This window comes from Acartia tonsa, chromosome 11 (genome assembly GCF_053477335.1).
Source record: "Acartia tonsa isolate MP-2025a chromosome 11, ASM5347733v1, whole genome shotgun sequence".
NCBI classification, from domain to species: domain Eukaryota; kingdom Metazoa; phylum Arthropoda; class Copepoda; order Calanoida; family Acartiidae; genus Acartia; species Acartia tonsa.
Window position 1 is genome coordinate 9,432,615 of NC_137270.1, and position 17,913 is coordinate 9,450,527.

A 17,913-nucleotide genomic window follows, 5' to 3' on the forward strand; every position below is an offset into this window, starting at 1 on the left:
ATTTATGGATTTTTCTTGCTAGGATCAATAGTTTTAAAAACAGATTTTTTATTCTTATTCTACTCTTCAAGACAAAATTGGGAAGGTGCATAAAGCTATACTTTGAAAGAAAAATAATTGCCCCCCCCCCAAAAAAAAAAAAAAAAAATTCTCCCCACAAGTGTCTTTCTAAAAGTTTACATGCATCAGCGAGCCTCCCCATTATTCAAAATATTTTCTTTTCATTTTTTGGTCTCTTATATGATGTTCAGACAGAAAGTGTATGTAGCACATTTAAAATTAGAAAATCATTAAAAATCAAGCCACTCTAATGTACAGCATTTATTTCTTCAATTCCACAGTACAAAATTATTCCTGTATTTAAATTTAACATATCATATAGGAAAAAATATTCTTGTATTTAAAATTAAAAATCATGTTGGAATTTTTTTTACAACTTTTAAATTTTTTAATAATGTACAGCAAATTATTTTTTTTTATCTCATGTTTTGAAATTTATAAGATAGTTAGAATAAATTACAGAAATAATGAAAGATTTAAAGAAGAGAGCGTCAGGGGGGGGGTCGAGGGGGGTTTCCCCCCTCAGGAGAGGGGGGGTTGAGGGGGGTCTCCCCCCTCAGAAAAAGCTTGGGCTTAAATCTTCAACAAATAAAGAAAACAAAATTATTTTAAAAATTTCTTTTTTATGTTAAATATTATTATTTTTGTGACACTTGATTTTGAATGACAAAAAATGTTGAAATAAATATTACCCACTGTATGAAATGTTAAATTAGAAATCAATAATGATGTTGGAAAATTTATTCTCATTTTATACTCTGAAAAAAGGAATTGACAAAAAATAATAATTTTTATTCCAAACTTTTAAAACAGCATGCCTATTTCTTATTGGTTGACACTCGAATAAAAATAAAATAATGAATATTATTTCAAGACCAGAAATAAATTTGAAATAAATAATTTTCTTTCCCCTATATTTTTTATTCCAAAATGCCAAGAATTAATTTTGAAATAAAATAATTTTCTTTCCAATATTTTTATTCCTTTTTCTTATTGGACGTCATTTTGTGTCCAATGAGAGACTAGTGTTTAAATATTTTAAAGCTTATTACAGCATTTATTTTGAATATGATAATAGCAACATTCTCACATTAAATGTGATAAAACGATTTCGTGCATTATGTAAAATTAGAAAATAGAACATCATGCACAAAACCTCTATTTGATGATCAAGAATGGAACACAAATATTTACACATTTATTTTTAAAAAGCCCTTTCCTCCCTTCAACAAAAAAAGTGCTGAATTTTTATAAATTCCAAATATATATTTCTTAAAATTATCAAACAAATTATTGTTCAAATAAAAGTGAAAAGTGTTGGTAATCACGCAAATATGTTCTAAATTCTAGATGGGGGATATTGTAATTGAAGATAGCAAAACAAGATTTGAAAGCCACTAGTAGAATAAATATGGTTAACCGACAGGGAGTAAGGGAGGGGACAATGGATCGAATATTCAATTGTTAGGAGTCTCAGACTTTGGGTACTGGCTTAAAGGGAATGTGCAAGAATTTAGCAGTTTCTGACTGAGTTTGGGGACTTGCGCATGAAATGCCGCTACTCGTTGTGTATGTTTTGAATATTGCAGACGGGGAAAAGGGATAAGGGAAGTGGGGTCAAGGGAAATAACTACTCGTTGTGTTAGTTTGGAATGTAGCAGACGGGGAGAAGGGAGAAGGAAGGTGGGGGCAAGGGAAATAAACAGAATAAAAAGGGGCAGTCATATTCTTGCTAGCAGCTGGTCGGGTCCAATAATCTTGTAATATAAAAATCACACCATAAAACCTCAATATATTTCATCAAAAACAAGTTGTGATTTCACTTTACATGACACTATGGAAATCTATTATTCAATCAACAATCCCTTTATAATTTCCTACAAATTTATTGGATTAAACTGGATTTCATGCCCTTTCTTTGATAACTCTTATATTGAATTAATTGCCCATTGTCCCCTCCCTTACTCCCTGGTTAACCGAGGACAATTACGTCTACAAGTAGCGCAGAATTAAATAGAAATAAACTGAAACAATTATAATTTGGAGAAAAGCAATGGGAAATGGGAATTGAATAAATTTACTCCAACAAATCAACATTCTATCTAAAATGACCAGAGCATTGCTGACAGACTGACACACAATGTAAAATGAATACTGGATTCTTGAATTGTAGCCGAGAAAATAACGTAGCCTAGATGTACAGATGTATATTTAGAAATGTAGAGTAGCTTCGATAATCGATACTACTAAAAGAAACGTCATGGCCTATTTTTTTGTTTTTTCATGTTGTGTGTATTCTTTTGCCTTTTTTTAATGCATTAGAATCTCACTGTTAGATCTTTGTCTAAATCAGCTATGCCTATAAACTCATCGAAGGGAGGGGGGGGGGGGGGCGATAGGATAACATCTTAATAATAACATCTTATAGGGTTTTAAGGAATATTAAAGCAGATGATAATCATTTATTGCTTCGTATTATGGACAAATTTCCGTGGATATTTAAAAAATGTAAGTTTAAACCAGTTTTGTTTAAATTTTCATTTTAATAAGAGTGGAAAATTATCTGTAATAAGATCCTATAGATGGTTTTTCAGTATAGATGAGAACTGGTTGTAATACAGCGGATATCGGTCGGTTTTGAAGCCATGCTGAAAAATGTAATCTGGTAATCTCAATTGATATTTTTTAGTAGCGATGCTTCTCTATAATTTAAAATGTCCGTCTGTCTGTCCTTTTGTCTTTCTTAGTTTGGGGGAAACGTGATTTTCTCGGCTCCTTTAAAAGATAAAAGGCTGAAATGTTTTGACAACATTTCCATTATTAAGAAGCACAATTAACTTTAAAACATTTTTCTCTATACCTTTGGTGCTTATGGTCCGATTTCCAAAATTTTTTCAGTTAAGGATATAAAAATCAAATTTCCTGTCGTTTTAAGAAAACATCCATGGTGGTCAGACTGCCTTTTAGCAGGTTTTTGGCTATTTTTATATGTTTTACATATTTCCCCATATCTTTGGTGTTTTTGGTCCAATTTAGAAACTTTTTTGGGATCATCATCATCAGGCGCATCTCTCTTTTTGACTGTGAAGTCCAGAGAATATGGACACCTTGTTCCTCCATGAATTCCTTTTTTTGGCAAGTGCTTCAGCTTCTCCCCATGTCAATTCTAATTTAATTAGGTATTTTTCAGTGCTCTGCCTCCAGGTCATTTTTGGTCGTCCCTGTTTGCGTTTACCAGTGGTGGGGTTCCATTTTAAGAACTTTTTAGGAAACCTATTTTGTTCCATTCTAAACACATGTCCTAGCCACCTTAGTCTTTTAAATTTCACTTCTGCTTCAATACTATTGCACTTGGTCTTAGCGTACAGCTCAGTGTTTGATATTTTGTTTGGCCAGAATATTTTGCAAATTCTTCTTAGGCAGCTATTGTAAAATGCATTAAGTTGATTTGTTTCAGTTTTCACAGTTCTCCAGCATTCAGCTCCATAAAGAAGAACTGATTTCACATTACTGTTGTAAAGTCTGATTTTTGTTTTCAGAGCAAGTTTCTTTGAATTCCAAACGTTGTGTAGCCTTATCAATCCTGGTCTTAATATCAGCTTTTGAGCCATTTTCACTGCTGATAACACTCCCCAGATAGGTGAATTTGTTGATTTGTTTCAATTGTTCACCATTTATTGTTATATTTTGATCAGGGTTTGTAGGTATATTCATAATTTCGGTCTTCTTGACATTAACAAAGAGCCCGACTTGTCCTGCATATTTGACTAGTCTATCTGTTTTAGCTTGTAGAAAATAATTTTAAGCATTGTTATAAGCATTTTTCATGTAATTTACTTTGACTGTCATCATTAAACAAAATATGTGTTTATTTTCTCCAATAAATCTATTTTTGATTTTAATAAATACACTTTAAATCTTCTTGTACTGTACATATTACTATCCATGATTTTTTGTGCTTCGTTACTTATGGATGTTGTCATCCTTGTTTAGTTCTTTTCATATTCTACAAACTTCTACATAAATGTGATTGTTATGTTAAAAATCAAATTGAATTCTAAATGTCAAAAACACAAATTGCGTGATTAGAAATTTCTATCTTACCTTTTTTCCCTTTGGTAATTTTACTAATTTCATATTAGAAGAGGGTATTATTGATAATTGTCAAACCATTTATTTGAAATGTCCTATCGATTTCAAACTTTGTATGATGATTCCTGTAATAGTTAGGTACTATCTAGAAAGCGTAGTAACTCTATTGTATTTATCAGAAAATCTGTACGTACATTTCTATAAACATCCTGTTTTTTAACTTTTGAAATAGAAATTTTTTGTATTTGATTTTTAAGCAAAGATTGATAGAACAACCTGGTATAATAGGTTAAACGAAATATCTCTCTAATATAATATTAAAAATGTAATTATTTCCTGAAACAGAATCTTGTATTTACGCATTTTTACAACAAGTTTATATACCAGTGAATCAAAGAATAAGAAAACTTGATTATAAAAAATTTGGCACTAGTGTAATTAATAGTCTAATATCCCAGCTTTCCCTGGAATAATAATACAGGAGAAGATAGGAGGAAAGGTATATAGAAAGATGGAAAGGTGACAAATAGTAATATGAATAGGAATGTAGGAATATAGGATGTAAATAAAGGGGTGGGGTTAGATCAGATTGCACATATGCAGCAGTTAGCCCAATACAAAACTTGTTAGGGTTAAAACAAGGATGGAAATATCCATGTAATACACATACATCATTATTTTATTGAATTCTCAAGACAGTTAATCATGACTTTTTTATAATTCCTAAATGTTAATTAGATGTGCAAAAATGTACGTTTTAATCTTTGATAGTTTAAGTACTATGGGCTTAAAACTCAGCATCTATATATACTTAAACTTATACCATCCCAAGACTTTAAAACCATTAAAATTAAATTACTGACAATTTCAGACTTACAAATTGACACAAGTTTTAAATCAATAGGGAAATTATATTATGCACATCTTTTTAAATGCTTTTAGAATCAAACAATCAAACTAAGGTTATAGAAAATCCTTGCTTATTTTTTAAAATGGGGGAGGGATTAATTCTTATAAGGAAAGGGGGTTGTTATTCTATTGATAAGAAAAGAAAAAAAGGGGGGAGGTAAGGGAAAGGAAAGACATGCAGAGAAAGAAAGGGTTGAGGGGAAAGGGTGTTTTCATCATGACATATGGGACAGAAATTGGGGAAGGGTAAAGCCCATATGGGGGGGGGGCGGGGAGATGTTATATTTCTTATGTCCATGCTTACAAGGGGAGGTATAGATTGGGGGGTAGAAGTTATCTCTTCAATAATTAAAGAAGAAAAAGAGAAGGGTAATGGTCATTAGGCGAAGGGGTTGGTTATAGACAGAGGAGGGGTTGGTGATTATTTGAGGGAAATTCAGGAAGGGATTTATGTATGTTTGTTTGGTGCATTTTAAATACAGCAAAAAATTGAAATCTTTAATTTATTTTGATTGAAATCAAGTGAGAGAAATGAAAATTTTATAAGAGATAAGACAATGAGGAATGGTATATGCAAATCCCCAAGTATAATGATCAAAATAACCCTCCTGTATTGAACAATTGTAATTAAACCTGCTAATTAAGAATTAATATAAATACCCAAAGATTTTGAACCAACGAATGAGAGATCGTGTCTTAAAAAATTTAAGCACCATTATAATTTGATAGATAGTGTTGTAAAATAAAATAGCTTTTTTTTGTAAAGGTTGAAATTTGATATTATAACATGAACACTTATATTTATGTGCGTGCAATTGTGTGTGTGTGTGTGTGTGTGTGTGTGTGTGTGTCTGTGCATGCTAGGAACATTGAATACATGATATTTAGTAGATTTTTCTATTCATTAAAGTTTGGTTCTGTTCTAGTGATATACGTTTTCTAAGAATCTTCTCATTTTTAAGGTAATTTTTATAAAAATGTTATTTATAAAAGTAATTGGATGTTTGTCAATTAAGATCTCTCTAACCAATTGAATCAATACGTTTGATTAATTCAAAGAAAGAATCAATAGGTGCTGGGCAGGTTTTTGTCTATTTTAAGTCTTGAAATATTAATTACTATATGTATAACTAGCGGCTTCGCCCCTAGCCTCTAGGGGCTTTGCCCCAAAAGGTTTGATCAAACCGATTTTTCGTATTTTAGATTTAAAAGAAAAATAAAATAAAAATTTTGTGGGGGGATTATTTTTTGGGGGGGTGGGTAGTCAACTCCACTATTTTAATTTTAGTTTTAAAAAGAATTTTTTTTTTTTTTGGGGGGGGGGGGGGTCAGTTTCTTGGGCGTTTGGAGTGTCCCACCCCCCAATAAAATAGTTATAAACCTTACCGGGACCTATGAGAAGCTACCCTGTAAAGGAGAACCCGATCGGTTCAGCGGTTAGCGAGATCCTTCGCTACAAACAGACAGACAAACAAACAGGCAGACATCGTTCTACTTTGTATTATAGATGTATATATCTATATAATCTAATTAATATAAATCATTGAATTAATTATATTTGTTATAATTAGTCCTTGAAATGATAAAAAAGACAATTTGATAGCTTTATTTAAAATCTGCCAATAAAAAAGAAGTCTTTATTCTGACGTATGGCTAATAGTAACTCACGTATTGATTTTACTTCTAGAATAGGTTTATTTAATTTAAACATACATGTTTTTGTAGTCTTAAGTGAAAGCAACGAATGTTAAGAACTTATAAAAGGCCATTAGATCGTCCAGCCTTTAATGCTTGTTGCTAGCCTTTAGGGGAAGGCAGGGGATATCATAAAAATAGCCTAAAACCACCCTAATGAATTATAGAATCTTACAACCCATAATGACCAGCATTTTATGAAAACTTAAGCTTCAGACAATAAAGCTATTCTATGTGATATTACTAGTTTATTCGCCCCTAGCCTCCAAGTGAAGGCATGGGATATCAAGCAAATAGCCTAAAACTACTTTAAGAATCTTACAACCCATACGGACAAGCAATTTCAGATATCTTAATCTTACTATTTGGTACTAAAGGATAGGATAGAGAATATCATTCTTCACTTGTATATCATGTGCGTATATAGGAAAGGGTTCAATGACATGATAAGAGTAGCGCGCACAATATTTTCTATAGATATTTCACCTGTAGGTCTTACCAGCTCTCATACACAGAGATAAGAATAATGAAATATGTATTATAAAAATCAAGGCTCGGCAGACGCGTGTCATCCACAACTATACTAATTAAAACCCGCTTGGAGGCTTTTTAAAAAGGGATTGTTAAGGTTTAAACTTACAGCTGATTTTTCAAATTGTTAAAGACTGATTTCTATGAGGCTTCTTTGGGCCCCAATAAAAATTATTAAATATAAATTGCATAACAAGAAAAATAAATATCGCAACGTATATCCTAAATGTTCAGGGTAGTTTAGTATGTTGTATTCGGATCGATTGGGTATTGGTCATTCATATCCCCCCCCCCCCCCAGATATATCTCACCAAGAAAATATTAATCTCCTGCTCCCATCCTAAAAAATATGAGTGAAGTCCTTTATTACATAAAACATTCTTTTACTAGTTTTTTAGAATAATTATCCCTATTTTTATTACGCTTTTTATAGCGTATAAAAACTTGTAGTACGCTTTTTTGCTCCTTAAATTTATGTAGTACAAATACATACACCAACGAGGGAGGGGACATTGGTCGTCTGTAAATTATGCTGTTCTCTAAAGTTTGAAAATCACGTTATTTAATTTGTTAAATTAAAACTTTGGGTATTGTGATTTTTTCGTTTAAAGTTAGTAGTGACCAATCTTTTCAACGAATAATCATAATCTACAGAAGGGGTATTTTTTCTTATCATCATTGAGTATACAGAGTTTTTTTAGATGGCCACATAAAAAAGCGCAGTAATTCTATAACTAGGTGTGTACGTTTATTCGTACGTTAGATGTATCTACTCGGCATTACATTTACTAAATGTATCTGAAGATTTATATTAACAATTTATTCTGGGAAATATGCTAAGTTCAAATTAAAGGACAATTCTGAAGATGATTAAGTTTCTCAACAGATTGGTTGATCTCATTGGTTATTTTATCGTATGACGTCATAATCTGTTTAAAAAGTACCATTGAAAGATTTATAATGCTAAAATCTTAGCAAATTGCAAATAAAAATGTTTAAAGTTTATAATATACAAAATGACAAATGCTGTAATCCTAAGTCAAAAGGAACACTAAATATTTTGCATTTACTTATATTTCTAAACACTAACATGTTATTAGCAACTCTGTAACTTTCTTTTAACTCTACTAGTATTTTTTCATAAAAAAACCTTTTCATAAAACTTTGTCTAATCTTTTCGTTGTTAATACTCAAACCTATTTCGGAACCCACCTCCCCATTTACTTCAATTTTAAAAATATATATTTAGCCCCTGCAGGGTGCTCTAACCCTGTGGGGTTCTATCTCTACCAGGCACTATCACTTGATTTATCCTAAACAATGCATCAAAAATACATTTTTTAATCTTCAAAAGATAAGTTGTGGCCCAGATGCAATATGAGGGAAACAGCCAACTTTTATATGCATTTATCTACGTGCAATTATAATTGTAAGGAGGTGGAGTGTGGCAAAGCCCAGGAAGGGGAGAGGCATTGAATTAGAAATTTAACTGGTACCCAACCCAGTTTCTGACTATGTTATTTAACTGGTACCCAACCCAGTTTCTGACTATGTTATTTAACTGGTACCCAACCCAGTTTCTGACTATGTTATTTAACTGGTACCCAACCCAGTTTCTGACTATATTATTTCACTGGTACCCAACCCAGTTTCTGACTATATTATTTAACTGGTACCCAACCCAGTTTCTGACTATGTTATTTAACTGGTACCCAACCCAGTTTCTGACTATATTATTTAACTGGTACCCAACCCAGTTTCTGACTATATTTTATTTATTGACTTAAAATCTTTAGTTACTTTTATTGAAATTAAATTGGTTGGTTTCAAACTAGCAGTGTCTAAACTTTCCAACCAATAATTTAATCTACTGAAGAGGTAACTTTGTTTATCATCATTAGGAATGCATACCAATTTATTGTCCATTGTCTCATCTCTTTTGATTCCTGGATGGAAGCCATAATATTACAAGCGCATGTCATGCAAAAATACAGGAAAATAGGAAAACAAATCAAGTGTCAAGTGTCAAGAATAACCTTTATTAACTCAGCTACTCTACAAAATGGGTCAGTCCGTACAAACTGGGTACTATTCATAAAACTTTGGGGACTTTAACTAGATTTTGTTAGATCGGTTCATTCAGTTGAGTGTCTTAACATTTAAACCACTAATCATAATCTACAGAAGTGATCATTTGTGTATCATGATAGGGGTTGTACAGTATATCAATTAATCGGCCATTGTATTCTACCTTTAGATCCCTTGCAATTATAGCTGTGTTGTTGATGGTTTAGCTGCCATACTTGTTCTTAATTTTCAGTGAAAATGCTAAGAATTTATCAGTTATACTTTAAAATATTGAAACAAACTTAAGAAACTAGTAAAAGTGGCTAACTCATATTATGACGTCAAAAAAATTAACTAATGAGAGGCCAGAAATCACTGTAATTGACCAATGGTAAAATTTATAGTGTCCTCTCATTGGTAATTTTTTTTGACGTCATAATCTGAGTCAGCCACTTTTACTAGCTTCCAAACTTAAGGTCAATGTTGCAATAAGCTGGTTGATTTACATATCTATATATTTCTGCAGGATATATAATTTCTTTCCTGATTTACACTAGAAATCTTTTCAAACTCTGCTTCCCTATAATTTCATCTGTGATGATTTTTATTGTGTTCTTTTTTCTATAATCAACTGGCCTTAAAGCCATTGGTAAATATGATTTTCTCAGCCGTTATGTAAGATAGACTTTTTGTGAAGCTACCCCTTTTCAGATAGTATCTAGCATACAACTTCAGTCTGTCGGTAATTCTACAAAAAAAAACCTTTATTAATATGTAAAGGTTTTTAAAACTCCTTTTCTTTATTTTCTTTCCTTTTTTATGGCCATTGTATATCTGCTCTACAACTCACTTTGGCTGCTTGGTTACCATGATTATTTATTTTTTTTTATTAATATGGTTTTTATTTCAGTTGTTTTAGAAATATTTTTTTAACAGGGTAAAATGCGTGCAAATAAATGCTTTTAAATTTTCAAGGATTTTTTACCTTAATAATTGAAAATAAGTAGTGTAAGAGGATGGATCCACTCTTCTGACAATATAATAATACCCCCATGATGCCTGTATTATACCCTTATACCCTCTAAAGCTCATCCCAAAAATCTTGCTTTAAGTGATACTCCAAGCTGGCTAAAATAACAGTACCCCCCAATCCTACCCCTTCATCCCATCCCCACTATTCTTACAAGATAAACGAACTGACCAATAAATGCGGTCTATATTAGCAACCAAAATTGACGATAAATTTTCCTCTGTTAACATATTCACGTATTCTATATCCATTTCTTTGTATTGTTGTAACACTACATACTTTCTAACTTTTATGTAAAATATCTTTAAAAAGTGAACGCGAAGTAGGAATCCTTACAAAACTCTAGAAATTAATTATTTATTGTTGGCCTTTAAATTGGAATTATTTTATTTGATAGTACTATTCTTTCTCTCCTCAAATCATTATCTTCTTGACAGCATTTATTTATTTTAACAAGAACAATTTAGTCAATAAATAACGCAGCAATAATAAAATATTTTGTTTTAGAGAACAATAAAGTATAATACAGTAAAATTATTGAACTAGTGGCTTCACCCCGAGAGTGGCGTGTTTATTATCCCCTATCTTTTATTTATATTTAATGAAAATTTTAAGAGGAGGGAGTATATTTTTCTCTTGGGTTTGATGTACCCGCCGAATTGCTTGAAAACTGCAATTGACGAATATTGATATTAACTGCAAATTACGGCTTGATCGGGCAAGTTGTCTTGGAGATCTTTCCTTACTCACCTACATGATAAATTACAGAAAAGGGTTATTCGTATGACTATCTTTTATTTCTTTCATTGATAACGATTAAAGTATGCATGCAGTATCTTTTAATTATCATTTGTAGTATATTTTAATAGTTATTTCTCGCATCGTACTATAAACGGCTTTCCGCCGATATAGAATGTACAATTATAAGATTAAAACTAGTTTTTTTACTCCCGAGGTGCCGAAGGCATCGGCTAAAAAACTGGTTTTAATCTTATGATTGTACATTTTTATATTCGTAGAAAACTGGTTATAATACGGTGCTAGACATAGTTTTTTCGTATGGATGAGAACCGGTTCCTATCCACCGGATTCGAATGAATACGAGAAATGTTTTATCTTATAAATTGCAGAATTACTAGAAACCATTGAAGATGGTTATGAATGATAGTTTAGACAATGGTAGAGCTAACCACGCTCCAGTTCATAAGGTTCTTAAATCACATAACAAGGATGGCCTTATTAAAACAAGCGCTGATCATACAAGTTTTAAAATTCGGTTTATGTTGATATTATACACTTGAAAATTTGTCAGATGTGGCTAATAATCTTTGAATAAAGCTTCATAGCATTTATTTTTCGATTTGAAATTAGTTGATTATACATAGTAACAGCTACCCACCGAGAGGCCTTTATTTTCTTTTGTGATATCTGAACCATAAAAATAGTTCTTGATACTTTTAAGAAACTACACTATACAGAAGAGCCATATCGACTCACCTTTTATCCAGACCTTTCGGTATAAACAGACACACACATTCTTTTGCTTTAATAAAAGAGTGAAAATGATATTTATTATTCATACTTATTTATTTTAAAATATTGAAATATGAAACTAAGTTATTATATCTATGTTTTTATACAAATTTTTACTTTGCTTAAATTTAAAAATCATCTATCTTTTATTTTGATTATGAAGTTATCTGAAACACTTTCTATCTGTGTTTCTCTACCTACAGAATCTCATTTCATTTTACCTAATCTTATCTCTCTATTTAGGCAGTTGTAACTCGAACAAGAACGAAAATGACGAAGGATGAGAGCCACGAGTTGATCTGTAAGGAGCATAACATCAAGAGATACTTTTCTGATCCATGCCTCATTGGACTATCCAGGTATAGTGTGTGTGTGTTTGTGTGTGTGAGCATAACATCAGGAGATACTTCTCTGATCCATGCCTCATTGGACTATCCAGGTATAGTGTGTGTGTGTTTGTGTGTGTGAGCATAACATCAGGAGATACTTCTTTGATCCATGCCTCATTGGACTATCCAGGTATAGTGTGTGTGTGTTTGTGTGTGTGAGATAACATCAGGAGATACTTCTCTGATCCATGCCTCATTGGACTATCCAGGTATAGTGTGTGTTTGTGTGTGTGAGCATAACATCAGGAGAAACTTCTCTGATCCATGCCTCATTGGACTATCCAGGTATAGTGTGTGTGTGTGTGAGCATAACATCAGGAGATACTTCTCTGATCCATGCCTCATTGGACTATCCAGGTCAAATTTATGCAGGGAGGGAGGGGACATTGGGCTGTTTATTACACAGATTCCAAAAGATTTCTAATTAAGTTTTCTGATCCATGCCTCATTGGACTATCCAGGTATAGTGTGTGTGTGTGAGAGCATAACATCAGGAGATACTTCTCTGATCCATGCCTCATTGGACTATCTAGGTATAGTGTGTGTGTGTGTGAGCATAACATCAGGAGATATTTCTCTGATCCATGCCTCATTGGACTATCCAGGTATAGTGTGTGTGTGTGAACATAACATCAGGAGATACTTCTCTGATCCATGCCTCATTGGACTATCCAGGTATAGTGTGTGTGTTTGTGTGTGTGAGAGCATAATATCAAGAGATACTTCTCTGATCCATGCCTCATTGGACTATCCAGGTATAGTGTGTGTGTGTGAACATAACATCAGGAGATACTTCTCTGATCCATGCCTCATTGGACTATCCAGGTATAGTGTGTGTGTTTGTGTGTGTGAGCATAAAATCAGGAGATACTTCTCTGATCTCCTGTACATTAATTTTATGATTTCTTGATTTTGATTATAAATTATTTTTTTCAGACATATTATTGATATCGAAGACTGTGGACCTATTTCCGTCTATGTCCAGGTACAAAACAGAAGTCTATTATTTTTTCTAATTAAACATTTTTCATTAAAACATATGAAAGATTTGAATTTTGAATATTACTTTTTCTTCTGAAATATTTATACACAAGTGGTTACGCCCCTAGAGGCCTCTGGGGGCATGAGGATGGGAAGCAAAAGTAGCCCCCACACTTATAATTTTAGTTTCAAAAAGAAAAGGTAAAAAAAAAGATATTTTTTTGTGGGGGGGTTAATTTTTTCTCATGGAGATTTTTCTGGGGAGGAAGGTGGTACCCTCCCCAAAAAAGTTATAAACCTTCAAAGAACCTATGAGAAGCTTCTCTGTAAAGGAGAACCATATCGGTTCAGTGGTTAGCGAGATCCTTTCTTATTAATCTAATTCAGTTTTGTGCTTTGCTTGTTAAGGATTTTGTATCCTTCAATAAGAGGAAATATTGTGATTTAAAAGTAGTAAATTTATTTTGTCTGAAGTTAGATCTCAGGAAATTCTGGTACGAATTAGTTATCCTTTTCAAGGAAGCTTTATAAATGTCTCAGGTTTTAGGCTATTTTTTCTTGTATGTATATAAAATCCTTAATGAACAACTTGTTGCAGGGTGATATTGAACGCATGAAGGATGGACCTGTTATCATGACCATCCACGACGTGGGCTCTTCCTTCCACTCCATGGTGGAGTTCACCAACCACGAGGACATGCAGGAGGTCAAGAACAGGTATAGTGGTAGTAGCGCTGCTATTTTTTATAAAAAAAAATTATAATCTATTTTTTAACGTCCTTATCCTATAAAATAAAGCAGTAAGGTTTGTTTGTCTGAAGCTGATGATCTCTTAAAGTACAGGTCCAAATTGTTTGTACTTTTCAATATATAGTAGTAATCTATATAAATGTCTTGGTGGTTTTAAGCTATTTACCTCACCTCCCACGCCTTTCCCCAGAGGCTAGTAATATGGATGTAAATTAAAATCTCACTAGTCACTGCGTCGAATGAGTGCATGATTCAAGGAAAGCTTGTTAAGGGTCGTGGGATTGTTTTAGGCTATTTCATTAAGCTTTTCTTGTAATTTTTAAAATACAATAAGGAAAAAATATTGTTTATTTCACCTAAACCAACCTTTTGTGCTATAAATCATATACGATCTTCATTCTTTCCAAATACTTTTGTTATATTTTTATTTAAAATTTTCTTTCAGATGTCTGTTCCTACACGTGTCCATCTTCGGCCAGTCCCACAAGGCTCCTGACCTACCCCACGACTTCCCTAGCCTGGAGAAGATTGGTCTGGGTCTGGTGACTGTCCTGGATCAGCTGCAGATCAAGACTGTCGTGGTCATGGGAGAGGGTGCTGGTGCCAACATTGCACTTAGGTAGGGTTAATAAAGCGGCTGACGTCACACAATACAAATCACTAATGATAGGCCAGTATACATTGTAAATGACCATTAGTAAATTGTATACTTGCATAAAATTGGGCATTTCTATTGTCGGAAAAGTAAAGGAAAAATTTATGCTTTAAGCCTAAAATTTCAATCGTATTATAGACAGCTTTCCGCGGATTGGAAATCCTTCGACCCTTTGGAAAATAATCTTATGATATATATTTTATTAGCCTTGGAAAATTGTTTAGATTACAATATATGAATTTTTGGTATAGCTATGAACCAGTTCAAATCCAGGGGATATTATTCGGTTTCAAACTGGAAAAGGTTTTTCATTCCATGAGGACTCTAACTTTTTGTCACTATTGAAATCATGGACCAAATTATCCTTATTTTTAAGACTTTGTATGTAAAATATAAATGAATATTATGAGAGTGGAAATATTGTTGTCGATTTAGGTTGGTAACATGAACATCATTTTTGATCAGTTCGTTCATCCATTATGGGGGTGATCGTTAATATAGCTTGGTTTCCCTTCGTTAGATTAAATGATAATTTGATGTAAGATCCGAGAAATAATAAATCCATTTTTAAAAGCGAAGCTTTTCTATAATTAGGGTAGGTCCTCCGTCCGTCCGTATGTCCGTCCGAGATAGATAGCTTTTATTAGTTAATTTAGGAATGTTAGAATTGTCCTATCGATTTCAAACTTTGCATGATGATTCCTGTAGTAGTTGGGTACGATTAAGAAAGCGTATATAATCATTACCAGAATGTCCGTATGTCCATTTTAAACATGTTGATTTTTCTACTTTTTTAACAACAAATTTTTATCCGTTTCATCTGATTTTTGGTATATTGATTCCTGGGACAACAAAGAACAATATTATAAGCGAAGAAACTCTATAATCAAGTCCTAAAAATGTAAGTATGTCCATAAACATTATCCTGTATCAAGCAGTTTTTCAACAAATTTACTTACAATTTTGCTTCAACTCTTATACTTTTATATTCTGATTATTCAGTTTAGACACTATACAAGTGTTAATGTCCGTTTGTCCTACCGTTTCAGTTCTTCGCTTTTATGGATGTTGTCATCCTTGTTGTATTTTAGATTTGGAATGTTCCATCCCACGAGAACTGCAGGACTTGTGTTGGTACAGTGTACCGCTAATGTTGCCAACATCTCTATGATGGAAAAGCTTATGGTAGGCATATTTTTAAAAGCAAAGCATTTGTATAATTAGGGTCTGTACGTCCGGCTGTTCATACGTACAGCTATTTTCGTTAATTTGAATTGTCCTATCGATTTTAAACTTTGAATGATGAGTCTTGTACGATCTGAAAAGAGTAGCAACTATATTTTAGTTTCCAGAAAGTCCTTACGTCCATTTAAAACATGCTAACTTTTAAAAACAATTTTTAGACTTGGACATTGGACAACAAGGTACAATATTTATCCATCTTGTTCTGACTCTTTTCTACATATACAAATTATACAAATATTATATAACTCTTTCTCTTTCTTTCTTTAGCTATTTTTCACGTTTAGCCCTAGACCTCTATCTATCTTTTAACTTTCAGTGTATACTATACTGTTTTTTTTTTTCATTTCTGTTGATCGTAATTATCCTTGTTTCAAATTTATTTTTTTAATTTAGACCATGATCCAAGGCCCTTCCGCCATGGTGAACGAGAACGAGCCCCAGCTGAACCATAAGAACATTGGCATGTACGCCGAGGCCTACAAGAACAGGACCAGCTGTGCTGAAGATATCAACAAGAGAATTAATTTTGATGTTCTTCTGGTAAATGGTTGCAACACCGACTTCTATGAAGAATCTCTGGAAATTTACAGCAAGATCAAGCCAGGATTGGCCTCCATCATCAAGATTGATGATATTACTGACCCATTGAGAGAGGCTCCAGAAAAAGTTGCGGATCCACTCATCCTGTTTGTCCAGGTATACACATTATTGATAGATGGATAGTTAGACAGGTGGTGAAATGTTTAAAATATTGCAGTGAGGAAGAGTCAAATTGATGGATTGTCAAAATAAGATGAAAGGAAATAAGTTATAACTAGAAGAAAATATAAAAATTAAAAATATAGAAGGAGTAGGGGAGGGGGGTAGTTTGCGTAGGAAAGCACCGATCACCAAAAAACTGTTATTGAACTTTTATTTTATTAGGGACTTGGCTGGATGCCCACCGCCAAGAGGAAGGTTTCCCGAGATTTGGAGAAGGAAAAGTCAATGGAAGAAATGACAGACAGGCCACAGCTGACTAGACGCATCTCCATGGAGCAGTATGACACACCAAATCTGAGGAAGTATTCACAGGAGCATTAAAAAGGACCAAATTGACACAAACCCAACCTTTTTACTGACAAAAGAACATTGAAATACCTTTGGTTGATCGTTCTTTTGTCAAATACCAATCTTATTTATTTCATTATTTATCAAATTTGATGTAATATTTTAAACTTTTGTAAAACTATTTGTTTGATAAATTAAAATTGTAATCGTTTTACTAAAATTTGTATGAATCTTTTGTTAATTGTTTTTTACATGTAACTTTATTCAATAAATACAAATTTTTAAAAACTTTTTTTTATTGCTTTAATATGGTTCAAACTTTATATAAATTATTTTTATTATTTGCTAGCTTAAAATGTTTTTCGAAGTTGCGTGAATAATATAGTTAAATTGCAATTTTTTCTCGTTTCAACAGGATGTTTGTCTGTCTGCCGTATCTGTGTAGCGAAACCGAATAATATCCTTAAATTTAAACCGGTTGCATGTCATGTTGAAAAATCCTGTATATTGTATAGCATTGTGTTACAGACTTTTTCCCACGAATATTAAAATAAAGTTCATAAAATTAATACCTGTTATGTTAGGTTAAGTTAGGCTAGGAGATTGCCCCGCAGGGTTAGGCAATTGGCTCTCAGGCTTAGAGCCCCCTAGAAATAAGACAAAAGTTACTGTGAAAATATGACGAAACCCACAACTTCGTTTCCTTCACATAACCGAAACATTGTACCTTATTGTTCTTGAGGAGTTATATAGAAGCTCTAGACACTATATTTCATGCACATTTCGTGAGATAAACGTATTATGATCCTATAATTAAGATGACACTATCACAAAAAGTGGCTGTTGAGGACTAATAACCCATCCCCCTTATCTTTTTTTTATTTTTATTTTATTTTCTAAGACTTACCCCAGCGGAGGTCCTAACT

General features: G+C 32.7%; 1 protein-coding gene across 5 annotated transcripts; it reads left to right on the forward strand.

Moving 5' to 3' along the window:
- Positions 1–5,880: 5,880 nt before the first annotated feature.
- LOC145331428 (uncharacterized protein ZK1073.1-like) lies at positions 5,881–17,275 on the forward strand. 5 transcript variants are annotated; one of them, XM_080176065.1, is made up of 8 exons: positions 5,881–6,023; positions 12,161–12,276; positions 13,243–13,291; positions 13,886–14,004; positions 14,483–14,656; positions 15,784–15,877; positions 16,331–16,633; positions 16,862–17,275. In XM_080176065.1, exons 2-8 carry the CDS (start codon positions 12,188–12,190, stop codon positions 17,018–17,020), a joined length of 987 nt encoding a protein of 328 aa, XP_080032191.1. In that variant the 5' UTR covers positions 5,881–6,023; positions 12,161–12,187; the 3' UTR covers positions 17,021–17,275. The 5 variants fall into 5 exon arrangements, with proteins under 5 accessions (XP_080032191.1, XP_080032190.1, XP_080032193.1 ...); XM_080176064.1 differs by lacking the exon at positions 5,881–6,023 and adding an exon at positions 11,514–11,592; XM_080176067.1 differs by lacking the exons at positions 5,881–6,023; positions 12,161–12,276 and adding an exon at positions 12,458–12,663.
- The last annotated feature ends 638 nt before the right edge of the window (positions 17,276–17,913 follow it).

What these genes read in the sequence shown, in the direction of transcription:
- LOC145331428 (XM_080176064.1), top strand. Translation starts at nt 11,536, where the DNA reads ATGGTTATGAATGATAGTTTAGACAATGGTAGAGCTAACCACGCTCCA. An exon ending in ACCACGCTCCAGTTCATAAG is followed by an intron (nt 11,593 to 12,160) that starts GTTCTTAAATCA and finishes CTCTCTATTTAG; the next exon opens with GCAGTTGTAACTCGAACAAG. An exon ending in CTATTTCCGTCTATGTCCAG is followed by an intron (nt 13,292 to 13,885) that starts GTACAAAACAGA and finishes AACTTGTTGCAG; the next exon opens with GGTGATATTGAACGCATGAA.